Raw genomic sequence first — 16,841 nt, 5'->3', positions numbered from 1 at the left:
CCACTAATGGTTCTTCTCACAAAACCCCTTTAAGACTATTGGAAGTTTACTGAAAGACGAGAAGTTGAAAAAATTCCATGAAAATTTTGAGCATTATGTCCGTGCCACGTCTGGCAGCCAATGTTCGGAATCACAAGCTTTTAAAAAAGGCGATGATTAAATCTGATTTCCTTAGGCAGATGTGATTCCGACTTGCCTCATACTTTAATTTAAAAACACTTTATATATTAAAAGGAAAACCCATTTTAGCTAATGCTAGACCGGTTTTCATAATAATTATCTCCATTTTTGAAACGTACAGTGATATATTTTTGATTAGATTGTCCGACCCGGCTCCTGGTTCTACAGCTGAGAGTCTAGAGAGTGCTGAGTACATTGTACGGGGGATTAATGAATGACCAAAATTGAAAGCCAAGCGTTCACGTGGAAAGTGATTAGGGCGAAATTAGATGAAATTACTTCATGCATTTTTTACCTTTTCCATCATTAGAAATTATTTTGCAATTAGCGCAAGGTTCTCAGATGCCTCCAGACTTACGAGATATAATTTAACAGACAAGAAATGAAGTTTAGATCTTGTAAAACGATATGAGAAATTATGTTCTGGTGAATAGATCTTAAAGGGGTTGTCCATACATCTTTGTCAGGTCACCTAGGGAAGAGCTGATCCCCGGACCCCCCCCCCCTCATATTGAAATGTTATTTGTAGGGGAACACTTGTTCTGGAGGGAAAAATCAGGATTACACAGTAACCCATTGGAATCCGTGGGCCATACATTGTCTTCGGTCGGCACTTTTGTGTCTGCCATCTATAATCAGCCCTTCGTATACTACAGTACATGCAAAAAGTACAAATGTGTTAGTGTCTGGTCAAAAGCAAATTTGTTGGGACTTTTTGAAATTGTGTGGCAGAAAAGACCTATATCTAAACCCAATGGGTACCTTATTTGCACTGGGGCATTAGAAAAATCAGACAGACATCAGCTGAAGTTTCAGTCATATAATGGCTAGGTAGAAGCCTTAACGGGAAATATTACAATTTTCACATATTTCTTGTTCTCTGTAGCTCACTTGTCAGCTTTATTGTATATTCTGGGACAAGATGAGCAGAGTTATCTCATTATCATTAGAGGGTGGGCAAGTTAATGACAGCTCCACTGTATTACTAGAAGTCTAGATAACAGGATAGTTAAGGTACTTTTACACGGCCCAAAAGCGGGCTGTGTAAATGGGCGCTGATATACGAGACAGCTCGTTGATCGGCGCTCGTTTGCTCCTTTCACAAGGAGCTAGTATGGGAACGAGCGCTCGTTACTACGTTCTCTCGTCCCCATACATTATTATCATGTCGGCAGAGAGTCTCCCTGTTTACACACCAAGATGTGCTGCCGACAACGATAACGATAATATTTTCGGCATTTAGAACGATACAATCAGCCAAACAAGCAGGGTCGGACTGGCCCATCAGAGAACCAGAAGATCCTCCAGTGGGCCCAAGCTCTGACACAATTATTGGCCTTAAAGGGCTGGCAGAAGACAACCCTAATTGGAGCTCTTTTGAGCCAATCATATGCCACTCTATTGCCCGATAATTGGCCGGTGTAAAAGGGCCTTAAGACTATACACTATATATACACAAACACACACCAGGCTCTGTATTTTTCTCACCTGGCCTTTGCGTGAGGAGCTGGATTCAATACCTTCCTGGAGACTGCGAAACTCTAGGAGATTTCTCTGTCAATCAACTCACATTAATTTCAGCTGCCATAAAGCACAAACTCTCTGCTGTGCTGACTACACAGGAAGTGTGTGTCTCCAATATGGCCCCCCACAGGAAAAGTTTTACATATAAAAAATAAATAGCTACAAAATGTAAAAAAATGCAGAGCACATCATTTTTTATCGATATACTAAAACCAATTCATGGAACTAAAATGAAATACATGACTTATTCCTGCTTCTGCTGTGTATGGACAATGTGTATGATAGTATAATGCTAAGTCCTCTTATCTAATCTGGACGTGATCAGTGCGCACTCACCCAGCGGTGGCATGCTGCTTCTAGAATAAGGACTGTGCTTTTTATACCCTTGTACCTCAGGTACATCCCAGGGTGGATTCTGGAGATAACTTCTCCAATATTCCGTTATTTCAGCACCATGGACAGCTCAGAAGCGTCTACCCAGCAATATGCTTGGTCTTTCTGTATCCGGTGCTGAATTGTGCCTGGTCTAGGTCCAGCATTTCTTGTATTTGCCTATATTATTCCTGTAGCCTATGCAGTATATTGTCATTTTTACAGGCATCTGTTAAGCCCTGCCACAGGCAGGGCTCAACAGAGGCAGAGTGAAGGCAGCCCTGGGGGCCTTTATTGGGCCCCTGGGCTGCCATAACAACCATCGCCACCCACCGATCTCGTTGCATGGGGGGGCGATGTGCTGTCGGAGGTGGCCGTCCCCCTCTTTTCAACGCCCCAGATGCTGCGGTTGCGATTGACCGCAGCATTTGAGGGGTTAAACAGCTAGGAACAGCGCGATTGCTATTCCTTGCTGTGAGACACAGCCGACACAGCCAACACCCGCAGCATATGTGAGTGCGCTCCATACTTCTCCCCCTGCACCAGGATGTACCGATGTGTCCTGGTGCGCTAAGGGACTTTAATACTGTTGTCAGCAATACCAAATGTTGACATGAGCATCTTTAATATCTTCAGAAACCAGTTCCTCCATGTGCATCAAGGTGCTCAGCCCACAAACCCATTCACCATTGTTGGATCAGGGGTGAAGCACCAATGGAAGTTATAACTGCTCTAGTTACTCGGAGATGTAACCAAAGTTATCCCTAAAGGACCCAACAAAAACCAGAATGATCCTTTACCAGGACTTATAATACTTGACTTTGTGAGATAAAGGTGAAAAATCCAAGATGATCCTTTTAGAAGCCGATCATGTGCGATTCAACATATCAACAGATTGTTGGGACAAATTGGAACGCACAGAACCACAAATATTAAGGTTTTTCTTCACAGTTTATGGTTAAATATAGAGGAATTGGTCTGTTTGCGGCAATGAAGGATGGGTTTGGTATCTAGAAGAACCTTATTATTTGTGACACCGTTCCAGAAAATGTCTCAGGAAGCCCCTTTTGGCCTCTGACCATGGTCCATGATTGATAGAATGCAGATCTCTGTAAGGAGAGCTAATAAATGATAGCCCTATGACTTGGTATAAAGCAAAGACTACATCTCAGATAGGACTTAAATGTTTCTTCAAGTAAAGAAGTTGTCACGTTGGGTTCATGGACCCACTGGGCCGTGCCGCCTTGGCGGTATGGCAGCTGGCCAACAGGGCGCAGATCACAGTCTATAGTTCGTATAGTGTACCTGTGGTAGGCGTCAGGCGTGGAGCAGCAGGGCAGGCGTGGACTACAGCTCAGCACGGCACTTGACCAGGATAGCACGGGATACAGGAACACTGGGAACTAGAAAACACTAGGAGACCATTTGCATAGACAAACTTTGGATACGACAAGCAACGCTCAGGCATTTCAGGGAGGGGCACAGCCCTTCTTATAGCCCAGGGTGCTCTGGGAGCAATCAGCTCAATCTCCCACATGCGTGCGCTTTGGCTTCTTAGGTCTGAACTGAGCTCGCGAGCGCACCCTGGTGGTCACTGTGGAACAGGACGGCGGCCGTATGTGCAGACATCTCTGGAGAGAAGGGCGTCGACTGGATGGAAGGAGTTCGTGGTCAGCGACCACGGACGTTACAGAAGTATCAGGAAGAAATGTTCTCTGCTTAGCAGCCCCTTTATCTATGCAATAAGATGGAGTTAAGGCTTTGAAGACAGTCAAATAAAACATCATCTTATCCTTCATAGACAACATAATAACTTTGGGGAACCGGTCCTGGGACTCTTCGGAAGACTTTCCTAATAAGCACGGCTCTATGTATGTTTAGTGTGTTATTTAGATGGAACATTTAGTGTTAGCTGTAATTTTATTCCCTTCTTGCTCGAGGCTTCAAACCAAATGAGATCTTCCTTATAAGAGTCCAGAAGAATTCTACCATCTGTTGGACTGTGCTGGCGATAGCAGACACATTGCCTCAGTAAAGATATTATGAATTATGAGACCGGTTGGAAACCTCTTTATGTAAATACCACAGCAGCGGTGATGGGTACGGATAAGGTGGCATTAAAACCGTATCGCGGCGGACAGATAAAGACTCCGAGGAGCGCTAGACACAGATAAACGTCTACACACTAAAAGTTGATTATTCAGGAATTTTATGAATTAATCTGCTGAAAATATAAAAAAAATATTGAAAAATGTTTTATGTGGCTATAAAAGAAATGGTAGAAAATAAAGATTAAAAAGTGCTTAATTCCTGTATCAATGACAATATAAGGCTCTGTTCACACGCTCAGCAAAAAACGTCTGAAAATACGGAGCTGTTTTCAAGGGAAAACACCTCCTGATTTTCAGAAGTTATTTAAGCCACTCGCGTTTTTCGCTGCGTTTTTTACGGCCGTTTTTGGAGCTGTTTTTCTATAGAGTCAATGAACAACGGCTCCAAAAAACGGCTCAAGAAGTGACATGCACTCTTTTTTGCAGGCGGTTTTTTACACGGCCACATAAAAAATGCCCCGTCGGAACAGAGCGCCGTTTTTCCCATTGAAATCAATAATAACAATAGCTTTTTATTATTATTATTATTATTATTATTATTATTTTAAAGTTTAATTTTTTTATTAATGTTATTATTATTATTATTATTATTATTATCATCATTGTTATTTGTTTATTTTATATTATTATTATAAATATTATTTGTTGTTGTTATTATTATTATTATTATAAATATTATTTGTTGTTGTTATTATTATTATTATTATAAATATTATATGTTGTTGTTATTATTATTATTATTATTATTACCACTTTCTCTTATACTTGACACTGGACGGTAAACCCATTTTTATGTACAATATCTTGAAGCTGTTTGTAGAATTTTCCAATGTTATCAGGAAATCTCCAGCGCTCCGGGCCACTAATTCTCGCTTTCTCATGAGCAATTATCAGAGCGCAGCTTTTCCTCTATGACTTGTTGATGCCGTCGGTCGGCACCGTCTACTGTACGCCATTAAATAACGATAGAGCAATTTCAAAGTCACCGTCCTAATGGAATAGCTGTGTCCATCTTATGGCCCTTTTACGCTGGGCGATTATCGGGCAGATCATTAGGTCATATAGCGCTCGTTGCCGATAATTGTCCTGTGTGAACAGGGGAACGATCCGCAGATGAACGAGCAATCATCAGCGATCATCTGCTGATCGTATCGTTTTAAAAAAGTGAAATATTCTGGTTGTCGGCAACGCATCTTGGTGTGCAAACAGGGAGAGTAACGAGCGCTCATCCCCATCCATAGCACCGAGTGACAGGAGCAAACGAGCGCCGATCAATGATGTCTCTGGCCGAGTGTCAGCCGATGTAAAAGACCCTTTCTAGTCAGGGTATCAGCAGATGAACAAGAAATCTCTCACAAAAGTCACTATTCCTCCCTCTTCCGTGCGAGAAACATTGAGGTTGAGGGTAATCAGACGGTAGAGGAAACCTACTGGACATCTCGCTTTGACAAGGGGATAGTAATATCCAGCTATCAATTTATTCATATACTTCCAGGAGGAATAACAGAGGAACCGCACAAAATGAAGTTCTAAGAAAAGATGTTCCAGCATCGTTATTTTAAGGGGAATGCAAGTATTTGCTAAGGCCCTGTTCACATCACTTTTTTTATGTCTTTTTAGCGCGTACGTCAGAAAAACTTATGACGGACACGCTAAATGCGTCCATAGGGTTCTGCCAGCCTGACGTAGACCCAAAAATAGACTGTTCTTTTGACCTCCGTTGTGCTGGTGTACGTCAGTATACAGCGTTGTTTTTTTAAGGACAGAATAGTGTAGTATGTTGCGCTTTTCCATCCCGCGGATACACAAGAAAACATATTTTCAATGGCCTTTCATGATGTATATGACCCGCGGAGGCCATAATAGGCTACTGGTGACTATAATGATATCCGTTTAATGTATACCAATAAAGTCTATGCTGACGGATGCCACTGTTATGCGTGACTGTATACATTTAGGATAAACGTTGGCAGCTTCTCCTGGCGTATACGTTAACGGTCAGGCGAGCTGACGGCCCCTCTTTAACGACTGTCATCCAGTTTTTCCAGGACCACATACAACTTCGGCTATGTTCACACCTGGGTTGTGCAGTTCCGTTGTTCTGCCCCGTCGGAGGAGCAGAACAGGGGAATAACAGAGGCAGCGGATTTTAATGCCAGTTGCACACGACTGATGTGCCACTCGGGTCACATCCGAGTGGCACCCGATAATCTTAACGGACCCATTCACTTTAGCGGGTGAATCGGGACCGTGAAAACTGACCCGATTCTCCGACCCGTGGGAAGATAGGACATGTCCTATCTTTCCACGGATCACTGACGGGACCGGCCGGCGCACCCGGTCGTGTGCATGAGGCATAATGGGTTCCGTCGTTATTTTAGCGGACACAAGCACGCAGCATGTCTCCAGTAAACACTGCCGGATCTAACGGAGCCTCCGACCCGTACGTGAGCAGAGCCGGAAGGAACTGATTATTTGTGATATATTTGTGTATAGAGAATTGATTATGGGTTTTCCCCACACAGCAGTACCGCAGCCGCACCGGTATAGATCTATATATACCAGCAGCTCAGACATAATATACGGATGGCTTCCTGGGGCTTATAATCCGCTCTTCTTAACCATGAAGTATTTCCTATTGTTTAAGTTGCAAAGGAGAATAATGGGTTTATATCAACCAGGAATTGATGGCTCCGGGTTCTGATGTTGAGTCTGCAGACTATCGCGCCTCTGAATCAATCTCTCAGCCTCTCATTTAGCTGCAAGGAAATACCATTTCCCCGAGCATTGAAGAGTCTTTGTTTTAAAGAGCATCGGCAACAAATTGATTTCCAGCATCTGCGATGTTACAATAATAAAGCCACTTTAGACCTTCTGATTTCACCGGCGGCACACCGGCCGTGGAGGAGGAAGTCAGTATTTACTTATTGATTTTGTGTCACTGCTAAAAACCATAATGCTTAAGACGAAGAAACACCTCAATGAGTCTCCAACGTACAATGCGGAAGACTTTACTGACCCGTACCGGCGTCATCGCCCTACACCACCCAACATCCGCAAGAACGAGGCAGCTGCTGAAATGATCTATCCTCACCCCATGTAGTGTCAATATAACCTGTTATGTGGTCTATGGCTGATAATAAGTAGAACATTTAGAAAATTCAATATTAAGATGCAGGGAAATGTTAGCTGGGAGTTCGCTCACTTTTTGTAAATTTTTAGATTATTGGAAGCCCCTTCTCCCTGTCAATCAAAATGATTACTTCTCCTCTCATCACAGATGAAGATGATGGGTGCCTCTGCTTTGGCCCACAACCCAAGTTTCAAGGCTCTATAAAGGATCGGACGTTAATTGACAGGGTAGCTACCTATAGGTGGCACTAGAGAGTTATCTTACTTCTTCAGGATAATTTTTTTGAATACTTTTTCCCAGGGACCATTGCCCTAAAGACTTTTATTTTATCTCCTGGGATGATCTGCCAAAAATGTTTGACTTTAGGTGGAACTGGATGGAGATCAAAATAGATAAAACCAGACTTCTATATATATATGAATGCCCTATTTCCACAATCGTGATATATACTGTTTACTATATGGCCAAATGTATGTGGACACTGGACAACACATCTATATGAGCTTGTTGGACATCCCATTCTATAACCATGGGTTTTAATATGGAGTTGGGCCCCTATTGTGAATATAACACCCTCTACTCTCCAGGGAAGGCTTTTTCACTAGGTTTTAGCATGTGTCTGTGGGAATTTGTGCCCATTTATCCAAAAGAGTATTTGTGATGCTAAGATGATCTGGCTCACAATCGGAGTTCCAATTCATCCCAAAAGGTTTGGATCGGGTTGTGGTCCAGGCTCTGTGCAGCCATTTATGTGTGACCAAGGCAGATCTAGCAGATAATAGAAACACTTACAGGTGACCAGGGCAGATCTATCAGATAATAATAACAACACTTACATGTGACCGGGCCAGATCTAGAAGATAATAACACTTACAGGTGACTGAATCAGATCTAGCAGATAATAATGGAACTTACAGGTGACCGGGGCAGCTCTAGCAGATAATTATAGCACTTACAGGTGACCAGGGCAGATCTAGCAGATAATACAAACACTTGAAGGTGACTGGGGCATATCTAGCAGATAATAATAACAACACTGGGACTGGAGAAGATCTAGCAGATAATAATGGAACTTACAGGTGACCGGGGCAAATCTAGCAGATAATTATAACAACACTTACAGGCGACCGGGGCAGATCTGGCAGATAATGATAATAATTACAGGTGACAAGGGCAGATCTAGCAGACAAGGGCAGATCTAGCAGATAATAATAGCACTTACAGGTGACCAGGGCAGATTTAGCAGATAATAATAACACTTACAGGTGACCGGAGCAGATCTATCAGATAATAATAGCACTTACAGGTGACCGGAGCAGATCTAGCAGATAATAATAACACTTACAGGTGACCGGGGCAGATCTAGCAGATAATGATAACAATTACAGGTTAACAGGGCATATCTAGCAGACAAGGGCAGATCTAGCTGATACTAATAACACTTACAGGTGACCGGGGCAGATCTAGCAGATAATAATAGCACTTACAGGTGACTTGAGCAGATCTAGCCGATAAGAATAGCATTTACAGGTGACCAGGACAGACAGATCTCAGAGATAATAATAAAACTTGCATGCCACTGGGGCAAATATAACAGATAATAATAGCACTTACAGGTGACCAGGGCAGATCTATCAGATCAGAAATCTCATGAATTGACTTGTGATAAAGGTGACATCCTATGACAGTGCCACGTGTAAAGTGTCTGAGCTCTTTAGTACGACCCATACAACTAGCAATGTTTCACTATGGAGATTACATGGCTGTGTGCCGGATTTTATGCACCTGTTTGCAATGGGTGTGGCTGAAACACCTGAATTGAATAATTAGGAGGGGGTGCACATACATTTGGCCCTATAGTGTATATAAAATGCTTTTGGTTTTTCATTAAAAAAGAACTTAATAACCATGAGATTCATACTTATTGTGTCTTGTGTTGCAGCCAATGGACGATACGACTCCCGGAGCCAGTCTCTGAGATCCATTGACAACAAGAAGAAGGATGATGCAGATGAACAGTACCAGTTTGGATATCCCGCACCACAAATAGGTGAGTCAGTCGTGTAGCTTGTGCAGGGCGGACTTCCATTGGCCACCATATACCACCAATTGGCCACCAATTTCTAAATCCAACCCAATCTGGATAGAGCTTAGTTATCACATGACTAAGTTGGGAGTAGGAAATAATATAAGGGGGTGGAGTCTGACACCTATATGCTGGCTCGGGCAAAAATGTGTCATGGAGATATATACCATGAACTGCTACAATGTGGAAACCATACTGTTACCATGACTACACGGGGCACAAAGCTGTGCCGATAAGGGCTAAATACAGATTCTACACGGTAGGCAAATTTTCATTCTTGACTGGAGCGTTCCTTTAAGTTCTTTTGTCTTTTTGTACCATTGCAAATCCAATCTCCAATATTTGAGCGCATGCAATATTTATAGCCGTGGCCCATGTTACGTCTCCAGATTGTACTATTTAGGGAACATGTTCATAATGTACAATGATCTGCACAGTACAGACTCAATAATTCAGGATTCAGACATCTAGAAATAGTCACTGTAAGATGAGGCTGGGAGCTTTTCATTTCCAGAAGAGAATTGCTTTGTTATTTTATTATAGATCCAATGTAATAAAGTATTAAACTTCAGAGGAAACTCGAGGCCAGATCATGACCAGCGATGGTTTTATTCTCCAGACACTTTTATTAATATGTTTTGGAGAAACATTTGACATCTAAAGTACAAAGTAAGATAATGAAGTAATACAAATAAAACCGTACTGATACAAAGTACCATACAGTGCTAATAAAAAGGGGCCAATGAGTGATAATAGGATAGTACTAAACATTGCCAATAATATAGTACTAAATGATATCATTTCAGTATTGTCCTACAGTGGAAATATAATCACGCCATATAGTGCCAATAATAAAGTGCCAATAATATTGTGGCACCGAATGTCCATAACAGTATCAATATATATGTGCCATACAGTGATAATATCATACTGTCTTACAGTGGACATATAATAGTGCAATATAGTGCTAATAATATAGTGGCACCTAATATACATAATAGTATCAATATATATGTGCCATACAGTGATAATAACATAGTGTCTTACAGTGGACATATAATAGTGCAATATAGGGCTAATAATATAGTGGCACCTAATGTATATAATAGTATCAATATATATGTGCCATACAGTGATAATAACATAGTGTCTTACAGTGGACATATAATAGTGCAATATAGGGCTAATAATATAGTGGCACCTAATGTATATAATAGTATCAATATATATGTGACATACAGTGATAATATCATACTGTCTTACAGTGGACATATAATAGTGCAATATAGGGCTAATAATATAGTGGCACCTAATGTATATAATAGTATCAATATAAATGTGGCATACGGTGATAATAACATAGTGTCTTACAGTGGAAATATAATAGTGCCATATAGTGATAATATCATAATGTCAAACATTTACAATAATGTAGTGTTACATACTACTAATGCAGTAGTGTCTTACAGGAGAAATATAATAGTGCCATATAGTGCTAATAATATAGTGGCACCTAATATACATAATAGTATCAATATAAATGTGCCATACGGTGATAATAACATAGTGTCTTACAGTGGAAATATAATAGTGCCATATAGTGTTCATAGTATAGTGGCACCTAATGTACATAATAGTATCAATATAAATGTGCCATACAGTGATAATATCATAGTGCCACGTGCTATTAATTTGGGAGTGTCTAGTAGTAGAAATATAATAGCGACATATAGTACCTATAATATAGTGATATCTAATGTTCATATCATAGTTTCAATATCAATATGCTATATAGTGCCGTTATAATAGTTCCACCCAATATTGATGCCATACAGTGCTCATGTAGTACCGCCAACCACACAAGTTTGACCCACAGAAATGACTTAGGTTTCTGGCTATTTCTTAGTACAGGAGTCGAAAAGTGGCCGTGCAGGAGAGGAGGGGGCAGTGGGTCCTTCTGCTTTGGCTCTATCATTGTCTCATAGGAAGTAATCTTGGCTGTTATAACTGATGTGTATGGCCACATGGGGGGATGGAGGTGGGGGGGGGGGCTCTGCTGGCCATTATCTTTTCTCCGCTCTGTTATGGTCTCTCACACTTTGACCAATTGTTACAACAATGGAGACAGGTAAAGCCCAACTCCCACCCCCCATTTCCCACCTGGTATAGGGGCTAAACACAATTATGGCAGGACAATTATCAATGTTATAATAGTTTGAACGGGGGAGGTTCACCCAATACAGATTTCACCAATCCTACACGGTCACTAGCCGTCGCAATGAATGGGACATACATAAACAGAAGGTTTCTATCAAAGAATTTTCACTTTTTAACATTATTTAATTTCTACAATTCTGTCCTGAATAATTGTAAAATATATTTTTACATCTCTAAATCCCTTGTGCAGCCATATAGATTGATTATAAAAATCTTGGCTGCCTGCAGAATCCACTAGGGGGAGCTTAGGAGCTAATTAAAGATGGATTTATTATTGAGTGCAACAGTTAGCTCCCCCTAGTGGTGACTATATAAATTTATCATGTAAATATATGTCTAAACAGGGAATTGGAGCTCTGTTTTAGAAAAATTGAGCACCGATCCCTATAAAGATATACACAATGAGCACAGAATTTGGACTGTTGGCTGGACAGATGAGATAAGGATACAACATTTTTTGGGATTTGCATTTCTACACCTCACTACTCACCCCCCACCCCACCCCCAAATCTGCAACCCCTGTGAATGTTCCCACATGTGGACTTTGTATGATGCTGTGCTGTATTTCATAGTGAAGGCTCCGGTCCTGGGGATCCATCATCAGTCCTGGTGTGTGATAGTCCACAGCTGCTGCAGAGCCGCATAATCTATTATCTTATCGCACCCGCTAATTTCATTTGGGCATTATATACAGTATCCAAGCAGAAGATCCTGCAGTCGCGTGACCTGGAGCACAGGGGGCGCTGCCGCATTGCACCTGGGGGGATAATATGATCCAAAAATTCTGCCTTTTCCTGTTTATTTCTATATGTTGGAGAGGCGGCTGCCACCTGCGGATTGGCCTCTTTGCAGGAAATCTTTATCTGCCTTCCCAGTGGGCTCCTAACCATGTCCTATATTTCACTGTAGAGCGCACAGCTGTGTACTAGAAACGGGAGACAATTACTCCTCAAACCATCCCCAAAACAGCAGCGTTAGCAGTTTACTGACCGCCAAGACATCTTCACACTCACGATGAGTTACTAGGTGGAGAGCGGCGGCTCAATGTGATGTGCGACTTGGCAAATATGAAAAGGCCACAGAGATGGGCTCAGAATTAATGAGCAGCCGTAATATGAAAAACAACAACATATTTTATGTGTAGGAATGAAAATCTAAAGGGATGTGAATAATATCTGCAACACTTTACCGGAAATATGATAGATAGATAGATAGATAGATAGATAGATAGATAGATAGATAGATAGATAGATAGATAGATAGATAGATAGATAGATAGATAGATAGATAGATAGATAGATAGATAGATAGATAGATATGAGATAGATAGATATGAGATAGATAGATAGATAGATAGATAGATAGATAGATAGATAGATAGATAGATAGATAGATAGATAGATATGAGATAGATAGATAGATAGATAGATAGATAGATAGATAGATAGATAGATAGATAGATAGATAGATAGATAGATAGATAGATAGATAGATATGAGATAGATAGATAGATATGAGATAGATAGATAGATATGAGATAGATAGATAGATAGATAGATAGATAGATAGATAGATAGATAGATAGATAGATAGATAGATAGATAGATAGATAGATAGATAGATAGATAGATAGATAGATAGATATGAGATAGATAGATAGATAGATAGATAGATAGATAGATAGATAGATAGATAGATAGATAGATAGATAGATAGATATGAGATAGATAGATAGATAGATGATAGATAGATATCCGCCCAGGTTCCCAAGGAGTAAGCAGCACTGAACATGAGCTCCTGAGTCTACATCAATATATACCTTGTAATGAGCAAACTGTAAGGCATAACCTGGATAATACAGACTCCATGGAAGACAGGAGGAAGCAGGACTAAAAGTTCTTCATGAAAAATAAGAAATGTAAAGATTTGAAAGAAAAAACAAGAATTTTGCTTAGAGGACAGACTGCAGCAGAGAACATCAAGTCTGACCGAGTCCAGAGAACTGAGCATCCAAAAGGTAAGAACTTCCTGCAACACCAACACAATCCTACTAGAGAGAAAACACCATAGATATAAGGATTTATCTAAAAATGGAAAATCACAACTTAGAACAAGAAATGCAGAATAAAGTAAATGTCCATAAGACGGAGTTTGGGATAGAAGATTCAGACAACAGGGGGTCAGGCACCTTGGAGATCACATACTCCGAAGAGCAGAGGAGCATTCAAGCGAGGAAAGCAGTAAAACATGCCACAATCAGACACAATCCAGAGACACTTTTTGCTGACTTTACCTCTAAAGAAGAAGTCAAGAGGAAAACAAATGTATTATTCTACACTGAGCACCGCTCCGCCTGGCACACAGCCCTGTGCCAGCACTATAAGGACATATCAAAGTGTGGCATCAATAAGGGCCGACAGATCAGAATAAAAGACCCAGGAAATGATGGGAGTATTACACTTACCATAAGTCTATACAATAACGGCAACGTTCTCATACAAGGCAATGAGGACAAGCTAGAGGAATTCCAAGAAATCTTTCATCATATTAAAGACCAGGCCCAAACTTACAAAGAACAACAAACTCCAGCAACCCAGACCAGAGATGGACATACAGAGACAATCTCCAGCGACACCCCCGCTGCCCCATGTCCCAATGTCCCACACCCCTCACCCGACACCCTCAGAGACTGTTTATCTCAATTAGAAAGAGACTTTGTACAATTCAAAGAAGAACTTCAAAGAAATCTCGGTGACAAAAACACAAATGACCAAGTAATTAAAGAGATAAACAAACTGAAGTGTGAACATGCATCAGCTCTGCAGGAAATACAATGTACACTCCGAGAGCTGCAACAAGAAAATACAAAGCTCAGATTAGAGATAGAAAATCTAAAACCACAAACACAAAGTCTAGGAGCAAGGGAGAGCGCTGACATAAGGACTGCCAATGACCAGGGCGCTAGTACATCAAATCACCCAAACCCAATAAATATTCCTGAAATTAATGAAAACAAACTAGGAGAAAACAGAGCGATAAAAGTGGGTACAAAGCCGACCGCCAACCAATCCTCCAGCACAGAACCACAGCAGCACCACATAACACCACCAAGCAGGACCCAGGACACAAGCATCAGACAAGCCACCCGCAAGTCACAATGTCCTGATACTGTCCTAATAATTGACTCAAATGGCAAATACCTTAATTCACGGCGACTCTTCCCAGGAAAAAGGGTCAGTAAAATTCACTGTGCAACTATCCAACAAGTCACATCAGTCATCAATAACCCACATTTTACCAATCCAAACCATCTCATTATACACACGGGTACAAACAACCTCCAAGACCAGCAACAGCAGATTGCAGAACAACTGACCCAACTAGCAAAGACGGCACAACAAAAGTTCCCTGACAGTAAAATAATTATATCATCTGTGCTCCCAAGAAAAGATGTACCCAACGAGATCACCCAGGCCATCAACACAGAGCTGGCAGCGAACATCAGATCAATGTCAAACATCAGCCTGGCACAACACCCCTCCATAGAGCAGCACCACCTGTATGATGACAAACACCTCAACAAACGAGGGGTCAGCCTTCTGGCCAAAGAACTGAAAGACATTGTGCTGAACAGACCCCCCAGACCTGGACCCCACACCAGCCAAAGCCAAAACATGGAGACATCACTAACAATGAAAAGACCTCAAACTCCACACACCTCACTACACCCAGGAGAAAAACCCCTTTACCCAAGGTCAGACCAACAGAGGCAAAAGCCATGGAGAAAACCCCCTGCCTCACACAGAGACACGCAGAGCAGAGACATGGAGGAAACCCCCTGCCTCACACAGAGACACACAGAGCAGAGACATGGAGGAAACCCCCTGTCTCACACAGAGACACACAGAGCAGAGACATGGAGGAAACCCCCTGCCTCACACAGAGACACGCAGAGCAGAGACATGGAGGAAACTCCCTGCCTCACACAGAGACACGCAGAGCAGAGACATGGAGGAAACACCCTGCCTCACACAGAGACACGCAGAGCAGAGACATGGAGGAAACCCCCTGCCTCACACAGAGACACGCAGAGCAGAGACATGGAGATGCTAAAGACCCTGCTCAGCACTCTATGTAAAAAACTAATGTGACTGTACAACACGAGAACATCTACAACACATCCAACAGTCACATCTCCAGCCCGTCCTACACAGCGCCGCTCATTACAAGGTATATGGACACACAATGACGTCCTTTATAATCAGCAGCTGGAATATTCAAGGCCTCAACGCCTCAGCCTTTGGATGCAAAATTAACGATCCAGACTTCATCCAAAGACTGAAAAATATCGATATACAAATCCTCCTGGAAACATGGACTAGGACAGAGAATGAGTCCCTGGTGCCCACTGGATACAGGGAAATCTCTGTCCCCGCCCTGAAAAATAAACACATCAAGCAGGGTCGGTGTTCAGGAGGAATATTAGTCTGGTACAAGGAGGAGCTCCATGAGCAGATCAAAGCCGTGAAGCGAGGAGACAGCCACATCTGGATAAGAATAGGCAGCTCCATCCTCACCTCTCAGTCTGACATGTATCTCTGCGCAACGTACATCGCACCGCCAGAGTCCCCGTACTCCAACCCAGACAGCTTTGAGATTATACAAAGGGAAGCCGCCCATTTCCAGACCCTGGGCAGCGTTCTCATCTACGGAGACCTCAATGCAAGAACGGGGAGAGATAAAGACTACCTGACCAATGATGGAAATATCTTCATCTTTGGAGCAGAGGCCGACTGTCATAACTCCCTACAGAAAGAGAGAAACAGCTATGACAGCACCGTCAACAAAAGCGGGAAAAAACTACTGAATCTATGTCGAAGCTTAGGACTCCACATACTGAATGGCCGCACCAAGGGAGACTCTTTAGGAAGGTATACACTAAACTCCCATGTAGGCAGCAGTGTAGTAGACTATGCCATCACGGACATGGACCCCGCAAACATTGGCGCACTCATAGTCACTCCACAAACGCACCTGTCAGATCACAACCAATTACTTCTATACATCAAATCCACAACCAAACCATCTGCACAAAAACCACATCAAACCGGCCTCTTCAACCTGCCCCCATCTTATAAATGGTCCAAAACGTCAACTATAAAATATAAAGAGACAATGAACAGACCAGAAGTGCAGGAGATGCTTCACAACCTCTACA

General features: G+C 41.9%; 1 protein-coding gene across 1 annotated transcript in view; it reads left to right on the top strand.

The window, feature by feature from the left end:
* ADGRB1 (adhesion G protein-coupled receptor B1) overlaps window positions 1-16,841 on the top strand; it is a 615,330-nt gene that overhangs the window by 363,742 nt on the left and 234,747 nt on the right. The window contains exon 4 of the mRNA XM_075827930.1: window positions 9,263-9,370. Coding sequence (XP_075684045.1) covers window positions 9,263-9,370 — 108 coding nt within the window. The remainder of the gene's footprint in view (window positions 1-9,262; window positions 9,371-16,841) is intronic.

The sequence above is a fragment of the Rhinoderma darwinii genome, chromosome 5, assembly GCF_050947455.1.
Source record: "Rhinoderma darwinii isolate aRhiDar2 chromosome 5, aRhiDar2.hap1, whole genome shotgun sequence".
Classification (NCBI taxonomy): Eukaryota; Metazoa; Chordata; class Amphibia; order Anura; family Rhinodermatidae; genus Rhinoderma; species Rhinoderma darwinii.
Note: the sequence above shows the minus strand (reverse complement) of the source record. Positions and strands in the feature narration are given on the sequence as shown.